This window comes from Dryobates pubescens, chromosome 7 (assembly GCF_014839835.1).
Source record: "Dryobates pubescens isolate bDryPub1 chromosome 7, bDryPub1.pri, whole genome shotgun sequence".
Taxonomy (NCBI): domain Eukaryota; kingdom Metazoa; phylum Chordata; class Aves; order Piciformes; family Picidae; genus Dryobates; species Dryobates pubescens.
This window is the reverse complement of record NC_071618.1, coordinates 34,789,247-34,799,997: the sequence shown is the minus strand read 5'-3', so window position 1 is coordinate 34,799,997 and position 10,751 is coordinate 34,789,247. Positions and strand designations below refer to the sequence as shown.

The 10,751-nt window shown below is 44.4% G+C and overlaps 1 protein-coding gene across 3 annotated transcripts in view; it reads left to right on the top strand.

Moving 5' to 3' along the window:
- The first annotated feature begins 425 nt into the window (after positions 1-425).
- Positions 426-10,751, top strand: part of TDRD3 (tudor domain containing 3) — a 119,230-nt gene continuing 108,904 nt past the window's right edge. For 2 of the 3 annotated variants that reach the window (XM_054163052.1, XM_054163051.1), the window contains exon 1: positions 426-669. Coding sequence is in view for 1 of the 3 variants with exons in the window: in XM_054163051.1 (XP_054019026.1) it covers positions 629-669 (41 nt within the window). In the remaining 2 variants the exon portion in view is untranslated. The remainder of the gene's footprint in view (positions 670-10,751) is intronic. The other variant, XM_054163053.1, reaches the window with a different exon arrangement.

Here is a 10,751-nt window from a genome sequence, read left to right as displayed (position 1 = left end):
GTCCTGTCACTGTAAAGGTTAAATACCCCTCCTCATCTGCAATTCCTATTTCGAGTCCTTTCCCACACGCTGTTATCAACAATAATATTATTTATAGATGAAACTCTCTTAAGATACTTTTTTCTCTCTTCCATAAGGAGGCAGATCGCTGGCCACTGCCAACGCTCCCAGGCGGCAAAGCCCCGCCACACAGCTGCGTGAAGCCCTACCTTCCAAGGCCGGGCTGCCCTTGCCTCAGTGAGCCTGGAGGCAGGAGGCAAGGGCCGCGCTCCACCCCCTCCCAGCCCCGCGGCACCTCCTTCTCTGCCCTCACTGCTTCCCTTCTCCGCCATGGCGGCAGCGACTTCCCTGCAGGCGGCAAGACACCCTCCCCCACAGCCGTAGCAGCCGGTCGCGGGCTTTGTTCGTCTCTGCTTGCGCCGCCTCCGCCCCTTCCTTCCCTCTCTCTCTCCCCAGCCGGAGCTGGACGGGCCGAGTGCCCGGGCAGGGTCGAGGGGCGGGGGAAGGAGCGGGTCCCGCGTCCCTCCTCCAAGCGCCGGGCCTCCTTGCAGCGCCCTGCGGTCGCGCGCCCGCGCCGCCCCGCCCCAGCGGCCCCAAGTTCTGTGGGTGAGCGGCGGCAGGAGGCGCCATGGCCGACAGGACTAGGGCGGCGCTCTCCGAGTCGGGCTGGTAAGTGGGGGCGTCCTCGGCTGCACCGCGGCCTTCGCTGAGGCTGGGGCCGGGGTGCCAGGCCTCGCCCGAGCCTGACCGGTGCCCACTGCTGAGCGGGCCACCGGCCGCGGGCATCTGAGTCTTTGCGAGTAACTCTGAGCAGCGGTGCGGGGTTTGTGGAGTTCTCTTGTTTCGAAGCGTGCAACGGTGAGGGGACGTCACCGCCCGAGCCCCGGCTTGGAGTCGCTCGCGGTGCGCTTGGGGCCTGTCGCTGGAGCGGCTTATACTTACCGCCAGGAACAGCTCTTGGGCCTCCTTGGTGGCCCTGCAGAGAGACATGCCCCAGCTGCCTGCTCTAGGAGAAGCCGCCACCTGGTGGGGTCCTGATCCTCCCCGGGGGCCTGCGCGGCCGGTGGGCCTGAGGGCAGGCGGATTCCAGGGGACGCTGTGCTGCGGCCGGCCTGCTGCCCCTTACGACCATCTTTCCCCGAGGTCTGCCTTGGCTGTGTGTCGGCAACAGCAAATGCTAGGAGGCCTGGCGGTTGCCGGTAGTTTTATTGTTTTAATTACGCTGTGCTCCCTTTCGTCAGGGAAAGTAAGATGGGAAAAGTGGAATGAAAGTAAATAGACACGTGAGGTTTGAACCCAGGTATTCCTGCTTTCTTGTCTTAATCGTTGGACACACTGTCTCTTTTGGCACAACGTCTGTCAATGAATTGTGCTTTTTGAAGTACTTAGTACAGGCTCTGCAACTCCTTCACTAGTCTAGAGGTGTTTTGGACATTCTTGACTAGCAGTTGATTTTTTCATTTTTGGTTTTGTTCTGCTTGTTCTTAAGTGGTTAAAGTAACTGTTTTTTTAGTTAACATTTAGGGCTTTTTTTCCTTAACTACTCTCAAACTTTTCACCAAAACAAAAGCTCAATTCTAACTACCAAAATAAAAAGCAGCTTACTTGGTGGTAATTGAGCAAAAACATTCAGATGGCAAGAAACGTTATTTCCAGTGGCATTTTGGTGATACTTCTATAGGGTTGTTTTAACTTTGTGGTGTTTTTGAACTCTGATTTCATACATGGCTTAGTTGTAAAAGAGTAAAACATATGGTTTAGAGTAGAATATTTCGGTTGGAAGGGACCTGCAGTGATTATCTAGTCCAACTGCTTGACCAGTTCAGGGCCAACCAAAAGTTAAAGCATGCTATTATAGACATTGTCCAAATGCCTCTTAAACATTCACAAGCCTGGAGTTTGTTCAAGTGTTGTATCACCACCACAAAATGCTTCTTAATGTCCTGCCTAAACCTTCCCTGACACAGCTTAGAAGTGTTCCTGTATGTCCTGTCACTGGATCCCCGGGAGAAGAACTCGGTACCTCCTTCTTCACATCTCTTCCTTGGGAAGTTGTAGAGTGTAATGAGATTGCCCCACAGCCTCCTTTTTGTCCAGACTAGACAAGCCCCAAGTCCATCATAGGACGTTCCTTCCAGCCCCTTCACCAGCTTAGTTGCTCTCCTCTGGATGCATTCAAGGCCCTTAATGTGCTGCTTAAATTGTACAGACAGTACTCGGCGGCCGTGCCAATGCTAAATGCAGTGGGATAATCAACTCTTTGCACCAGCTGGTTAATGCTGTGTTTGATAGCTTAGCTTTTACAGTGTTTACCCAGCTTTTAAAGCTTTACTCTGTGATAATGCTAACCAAACTGCGGTGGTTTTAGGCTGTGCCTTTAAAATTTAGTTACAGATTCTGAGCAGAAAAGTTAATGTTGGGGGGGGGAACTTCAACCCACCACACCAAACTGAGAAAATTAGCGTCCTTTAAGTCTGCTTCTTAGATAAGCTTATCATGTGTTTCAAAAATACTGTTTTAAATGTTTCTGGAGTGCACAATGCTGTGATTCTTTGCTATCAGCTATTTATGCTAGTTTTCATAACATCAGCTTATTTAAAGGGAGGTTTTGGCTATAACTGGAAACTCATGTCCTTCTCTTCCATGCTTGTTCTGAAAAGGACAAAGCTCTCCATAGAAGGAATCTTTATAGGTTTTTTTGCTTGCATTTTCATATGCAAAATTTTATCATGGTTTTGAGTTGCTTTGCTACTTTGTCAGCTTAATGACTACCATTGATAAACTGCTCTCAGGTTGGGGCAGTACATATATAAGGCACCTCTAAAATGATCTGTTGTTCCAGAGTGTTTGCCCCTCTCCTTTGGGGCATATACTCTTGACTGCCTATAAATATTTGTTATTCTTGCAATACTGCAGGGTGTGAGCCAAAGACAGAAAGATGATCAGGCAAGTACTGGGCTGATTATCTGGAATTATGCCTTGACCTAGTTCTGTTGGGAACAGTAGTATGAAGGAGGGGAAATGGATGCATATACTTTCGAGGAATGTGTGATGGAATGGAAAAAGAAACAATAGTTTAAAGATCTTATTTAGCTCAGTGGTTTTGCACTTAAAAAATGAATAACCTAGGCATCCACACTTTTAAGTGTTTGGCTGATACTGTTTTACTTAGGACTTCTTTTATTAGTTTGTCTTAAATTTATTTAATGCGTGTATAAGTAAGCCTTCAGTTGTATTTAATGTGGCATGTTTCTGACTGTGCTTGATTGCAGTGGCAGTTAAATCATGTTCTGTACCAAATTGGTTGCCACTGTTGCTGTTACCTCATGTCAAAATGGTATGCTTTCTTGTACAAAAATGAAGCTGAGTTTATACATAAAAATCTGTCCCCACTTAAACTGCAGAAGCACCTCTTGGCATATCAAACCAAGTAAGAAACTGTTGTTCTTCCATAGTTGCAAATCTGCTAGCTTGTAAGATTCTGCCTGTACTGGTAGGGTATTATTAAACGTTATTCATTGTTAGAGGTAAGAAGAGTTAATATAGACACTTATTGATGTGAATTTCTGTAATCAGTTTTACTGGGCATTCAGCATCAAAAATTCATTTTTCAAGTAAAGCAGTAACGTGATGTGGTTAATGTAGTATAGTAATAATGTATATGTTTTATTCCAGCTAGGTATTGTAAGAGAATCATAAGTTGTAAAATTGCTTAGAAATTTGTAATGTGTGCTTTGTAAGCTTTTTTCCCCCCAGTGTGTTAATTAAGTTTTTATCAGCTTTTGAAAAACACAGTAGCCTACAATGATAGCTAAAGCTAGCTAAAGGTACCTGAAGGGAGGTTGTAGACAGGCGGATGTTGGTCTCTTCTCCCAGGCAGCCAGCACCAGAACAAGAGGACACAGTCTCAGGCTGCACCAGGGGAGGTTTAGGCTGGATGTTAGGAAGAAGTTCTATACAGAGAGAGTGATTGCCCATTGGAATGGGCTGCCCGGGGAGGTGGTGGAGTCACCATCATTGGAGGTGTTCAGGAGGAGATTTGATGGGGTGCTTGGTGCCATGGTTTAGTTGATTAGGTGGGTTGGATTGGTTGATAGGTTGGACATGATGATCTTGAAGGTCTCTTCCAACCTGGTCTGGTCTATTCTGTTGCTGAGATTATTTTTTTTTTGGTGGTAGTGTTTCATAAAAGTTGGTAAAAATTGGTTTGCAGAATTGTAGTTTTTCTGAAGAGGTGTTCTTGGAGTTGTCTTTAAAAGTAAGCATTTCTTTGAGGTGACTTCTTTTTGCTAAACATTACACTGTACATTGGAATGAGACACGGGCTCCAACTTTAGGGGTGAGATAAGGTATGTTTGTATTACATTACAGCGAAAAAAGATACTCTGCCTTGGAACAGAAGTTCTGTCTTAATGTTTTATTAACTTACCAGACACTTACAAGGAGGAAGGCTAAGGGACAGAGAATTACTTTTTTATATACATATAATACTTTTTTATATTGATACCTTGGTGAATTTTGGAACAAGTTTTATATTGCTCCCATTAAAATGCAAACCTTAATGGAACTTGAATTATCAAATGCAGTTTTCATACTGGAGTTGAAGTCTGCAAGTACTGCAGAGCATCTCCTTATGTAATCAGTGAATGGCAGAACACTTCTGTTGCATGGGCTTGCAATAGATATATTTTTTTTTAACTCTTCCAGGTGACTTTTCATGAGAATATGACAAGCCAGGACCTCCTCAATGTCTTAGATATTTGCATAACTTTGGAATTTATTATCTAGAAATGCTTCCATGTTCTCAACAATCAACAGTATGTCATGTCTTATAGCAGGTTTAACCTGTAGTCCCACAGATCCTGGGTCTGCTGACTACTCCCTTAATGTGGGAAAGCAGGATGTGCAACCTGGGTAACTAAAGAATTGTTGTAGTACAACTAAATATATGTGTGAGTTCCATGTAAAGTAGTACAGATTTTTCAGTTGTAATGTTTGATGCCATAGAAACTAGTAAGTCTATGGCAAAAGTATATGATCTTGTAAAACTTAACATACTTTGAAGATTAGGTAGTGTTCCAACTATGAAATGTTACTCCCAGAGATGAAGAGGAAATGGATTTATACTGGTTGCTTAGAAACAAAAGAATAGTGCTTAGTAATCTGTGAGAAAACAGTTGTATCAATGTAATTTTGTTTTTATGTACTTTGTAAGTGAAAACTAATCTGTGGTGTATGCTGTTTTAGACTGAATTTTAGGTATTTCAGCAAGTAGTGTGCTGCATACATTGGTCTGTTCAAACTTGTTCTTTGGAGGACTGATTGTATGGTGTTACCAAAGCTCTAAAGCAAAGCAGGTGCATGTCTGGAACCACAGGGAAGTGCTCAGCGGTGCATCTAACACCTCTTTCCAAGAGTGCAGGAGGGATTTGGCAGAGCAGTCAGTTTCAGGATCCTGCAGGGTGATGTGCTTTTCCTACATGTTCTTTTGCTGTTCCACTGAAGTGTCTGTGGAAAGCTCAGCTGAAATTGATTCCTACATATACAGCAAGCCCAGGCTGGATACAAGATGTTTTCCAGACACAGCAATAACACAGGAGAGATGCATCAATTCTGAGGTTCTTGACAATCCTTTTGTGATGTAGGTCATTTTGGTACCATAAAATCCCAAAGTACCAATACAAAACAAAGTGCTGCATCACTTCATTTTTTGTTTGTTAAAGTGTATCCTTCACTGGCTGGTCTGATCAGTTTGCATTCTTGCTGGGTCATGAATAATGAGTAATTAGAAACTGAACTCTTTCTGCCATTTTCACTTCTGAAGGAGCAAGAAGAGCTCCGTTGTTTTTGTTTTACCTTCTGTTGAGGGATACAAACCCATAGAAATGAATACAGGCACTTTAAATAGTTTAAAAAATATTTTGTTTTTTAAAGAAGATGTGAGGTGATAACAGATCATAGAATAGTTTGGGTTGGAAGGGATCTTAAAGACCATCTAGTTCCAACCCTCCTGCATTGGGCAGACATACTTCCTATTAGACCAGAATACTCAAGGCTTTGAATAAGTACAGACTTGGAGCCTCCACTTCTCTGGGTAACCTGTTCCAGTGCCTTGCCACCCTCATGGTGGCATCCCAATCTACCCTCTGAGGCTGTTAACCCTTGTCCTGTCACTACATGCCTTATAAAAATTCCTTCTTCAGGTATCCAGTAGGCCCCATTCAGATACTGGAAGGCTGCTGTAAGGTCTCCCTAGAGACTTTGCTTCACTAAGCAGAACAACCTGAACTCTTTCAGCCTTTCAGGTGGGATTGTTCCACCTTTGTACAAGAGAAAAAAAATATGCCTAAGGAATGATAGTGTTAGCACTGTAGCAGCTTGTTCATATATGAGAACTGATAAAATCTGAACTGATTGGGTGCTTGTAGCAAAATCCTATGATACAATTGCCCAGTGCTTTTATTCATTTTTGTGACTGCTGTATGATCATGCAGGGGAAAATAATGCAAACCTATCTACATAGTGGTGTACTGTAAATTGTCTGATGTTACTTAGAGAAGAGCAGCAATCAGAAAGCTGTTGGGAATTGTTCACAAAGAGTAAAATAATTTTTAGTGTCATTATGTGTATCAGTGGTGTGTCCAAGTGATTAACAGTGTGCATTGGTGTAATCACCTTGGTAAAGGAAAGGTTTCCTAGATGGTGAAAAAGTGGATGAGAGGTGGGGCTGGGCTTCCTCTGGGCTGGGAAGATGAAGATCTTTAGTCTGGAAAACAGAGCAATAAAGGGGAAGGGGTAGAGGTCTATAAAATCCATAGATTGCACGGAAATGATGGATAGGAAGCAAGAATAGCTGTTGTGTGTTTGTTTGGGTTTTTTTAAAGATGGGAATTAGGCCACCCAGTGAATTAAACCTGCTATCTGATGAAAAATAAAGTAGCTTTTCAAGCACTGTGCAATTAAATTCTGTAACATAATTGCTAAGTGGATTAAAATTAGGCAAAGTCAGGTAGAGATAGATGCACTACACGCTGAACTCTACAATTGGGTTGGACTAACAGCTCTAAAATGGCTGAAATACAGAAATTATGCCATGTTTTACATTCTTTACAATTGTCTGCTTCCATCCACCCTTGAAAGAAAGAGAACTGTTAGATGGACCTGGACTGCATAAGTAAAAGCACCATTTACATTCTGATTTTTATGTTAAGTAATTGTCACACTGTAGTTCTGCTGAAGAAAGGATTTTTCTTGATTGGGGGTGGAGGAAGAAGGAGTAGGAATTTGTGGAGAAATGAACAGAACAATTTGGAACAGGACAGAGAGAAAAGACAAAGCAAGTAAGACAGTCCCCTATGCACACAGACTCACCTGCCTTACTGCAGCTCTGATATCAGGTTTTCATTAGTTGCTAGGAGAAACTGTTCTTCTCTCATCTTGTTGTGTCAGATCTCAAATTGATTTATGCATTGTCTTTGGGAACACAGACTTCGCCTGCTGATTTCTCTGAATAATCTGTTAGGAAGCTGAAGCAGTAGTATAAGGTGTCCTTAATTTGTAGGATTGTTGCAAGTGAAGATGCTGCTACTGTGAATGCTTGACTCAAGGGGAAAAAAACAAGCCAAACGAGAAAATAAAAAAGCTTAGTCTACTTGCAACACATCTGCAACTGGAAATCCTTTAAATTGTTAGTTTCTTTTATTTTCTTTTTTTTTTACCAGTCACCTTTTAAAGTTGCTTTACTTGACTTGGTAATGTGTGTCTCAGGCTGATTCTCTCCAATCAAGGAGTTATATATGAGTGTCTACCCTTTCTGTAGCTACTCTCCATGGAATCCCTGGAGATCTCACATACGTTGACCTTGCTTCAGAAGCTATTTCCGTAGCCTTGTAATTCATAGTCTGCCACCTTTCTGAGATGCAAATAGTTGCTGGGACATGCATCACTTAATTTCATAGAATCAATAAGGTTGGAAAAGACCTCAGAGATCATCAAGTCCAACCTATCACCCAACATCTCATGACTAACTAAACCAGGGCTTCAAGTGCCATATCCAGTCCTTTTTTGAACATCTCTAAGGATGGTGACTCCACCACCTCCCTAGGCAGCACATTCAAACTCTTGGTGAAGAACTTTCTCCTCACCTTGAGCCTAAATGTCCCCTAGTGCAGCTTGAGACTGTGTCCTTTTGTTCTGGCACTGGTTGCCTGGGAGAAGAGACCAACCCCCACCTGGCTACAACCTCCCTTCAGTTGTAGAGAGCAATAAGGTCTCCGCTGAGCCTCCTCTGCTCCAGGCTAAGCAAGACCAGCTCCCTCAGCCTCTCCTTATAGAGCTTGTACTCAAGACCTCTCAATATCCTTCTTAAACTGAGGGGCCCAAAACTGGACACAGTAGTCAAGGTGTGGGCTAACCAGTGCTGAGGCTGGAGGCAGAATGACTTCCCTGCTCCTGCTGGCCACACTATTCCTGATGCCAGCCAGGATGCAATTGGCCCTCTTGGCCACCTGGGCACATTACTGGCTCATGTTCAGCCTGCTGTCAACCAGTACCCCCAGGTCCCTTTCTGCCTGGCTGCTTTCCAGCCACTCCAACTCCAGCCTGTAGTACTGCATGGGTTTGTAGTGACCGAAGTGCAGCACCTGGCACTTGGACTTGTTAAATGCCATTATGTTGGACTCTGTCCAGTCCAGCCTGTCAGGGTCCCTCTACAGAGCTCTTCTACCCTCTAACAGATCAACACCTGCTCCCAACTTGGTGTCATTTGCAAATTTACTAATGGTGGACTCAATCCTCTCATCCAGATCATCAGTAAAGATATTGAACGGGATGAGGCCCAGCATGGATCCCTGGGAGACGCCACTAGTGACTGGCTGCCAGCTGGATGTGGCACCATTCACCACCACTCTCTGGGCTTGGCTCTCCAGCCAATTCCTAACTCAGTGCAGGGTGCTACTGTCCAAGCCACGAGCTGACAGCTTGGCCAGGAGTTTACTGTGGGGGATGTTGTCAAAGGTCTTGCTGAAGTCCAGAAAGACTACATAGTGTCTTAGTATAAGTCAGGGTTGGAAGCGACCACAAGGATCATCTACTTCCATACCCCCTGCCATGGGCAGGGACACCCCACACTAGATCAGGCTGGCCAGAGCCTCATCCAGCCTGGTCTTAAACACCTCCAGGGATGAGGCCTCAACCACCTCCCTGCACAACCCATTCCAGGGCTTCACCACTCTCATGGTGAAGAACTTCCTCCTCACATCCAACCTGAATCTATCTCCCCACCTCCACCTTCATTCCATTCCCCCTAGTCCTATCACTACCTGATAGCCTGAGAAGTCCCTCCCCAGCCTTCTTGTAAGCCCCTTCAGATACTGAAAGGCCACAATTAGATCCACAGCCTTCCCCACATCCACCAGGTGGGTCACCTGATCATAGAAGGAGATCAGGTTGGTGAGGCAGGACCTGCCCTTCTCAAATCCATGCTGGCTGGGCCTGATCGCTTGGCCTTCTTTCTGTCTCTTTTTTTTCTCCTTGGTCTTTTACTGACCTTGTGGTGATCAGTGTGCATTATCTGCCTCCAAGAGTGCCATGTCTGCTGAGTTTCACAGTATTTTCTGTCAGTTTGTCTGTTGGTAAGATAATTCCCCTTAATGAGGAGACTGGGCAGATCTTATTACACAGTTGTGATTAACTGTGTTTGAACTGATTTACCTCTTCCACAAATTTTGCTTCTAACTATGCTGGAAGTAGAGCATGTAAAAAGGTCCTTATGGTAGGGATTTGAGAAAACTATTTCTTAATGTCATGCCTAAACATGTGGAGGAAAAGATGGTTATTGGGAGAGGTCAACATGGATTCACTAAAGGGAAGTCATTCTTGACCAATCTGATGGCCTTCTATGATAGCATGACTGGCTGGGTAGATAAAGGGAGAGTAGTGCATGTTGTCAGCCTTGGATGTCAATGAGGCTTTTGACATAGTTCCTCATAGTTTGGTGCCGTGGGTTAGTTGTTTAGGTGGTGTTGGATTGGTTGATGGATTGGATGCGATGATCTTGAAGGTCTCTTCCAACCTGGTTTATTCTATGTATGTATGTATTCTATTCTCATAGGGAAGCATAGAAAGTGTGGATTAGTTGAGTGGACAGTGAGGCGAGTCGAGAACTGACAGAATGACAGAGCTCAGAAGGTTGTGATCTGTATTCACATCTGAGCTCTCCAGTTCAAGAGAAACAGGACACTACAGGAGTGAGCTCAGCGGAGGGCTAAGTTGATCATGGGGAAACTGGAGCACCTCTTTTACCAGGAGAAGCTGAGACACCTGATGCTTTTAATTTGGAGAATAGTGAGAAGGGATCTTCTTAATGTTTCTAAATATCTGAAACTTGATTATCAAGAAGATGGGGCAAATTTTTTTCAGTTTTGCCCAGTGATAGGACAAGAGGCCACAGGCACAAATCAGAACACAAGGAGTTCCATCTCAACATGGAGAACAGCTTTTTGACTTTGTGGGTGATGGAGTACTGTAGAAGGCTGCCCAGAGAAGCTTTGGAGTCTCCTTTGAAGATACTCAAAACCTGCCTGGATGAGTTCACAGAATCAGAACATAGCTAGTTGGAAGAGACCTTGAAGATCATCCATTCCAACCTTTGACTCAGGGATGTGGTCTAGTGTTGACCCTTCAGTACTACACACCACCTGAACTCCACCAGGGGTGGTGATTCTATCACTGCCCTGGGCAGACCATTCTGA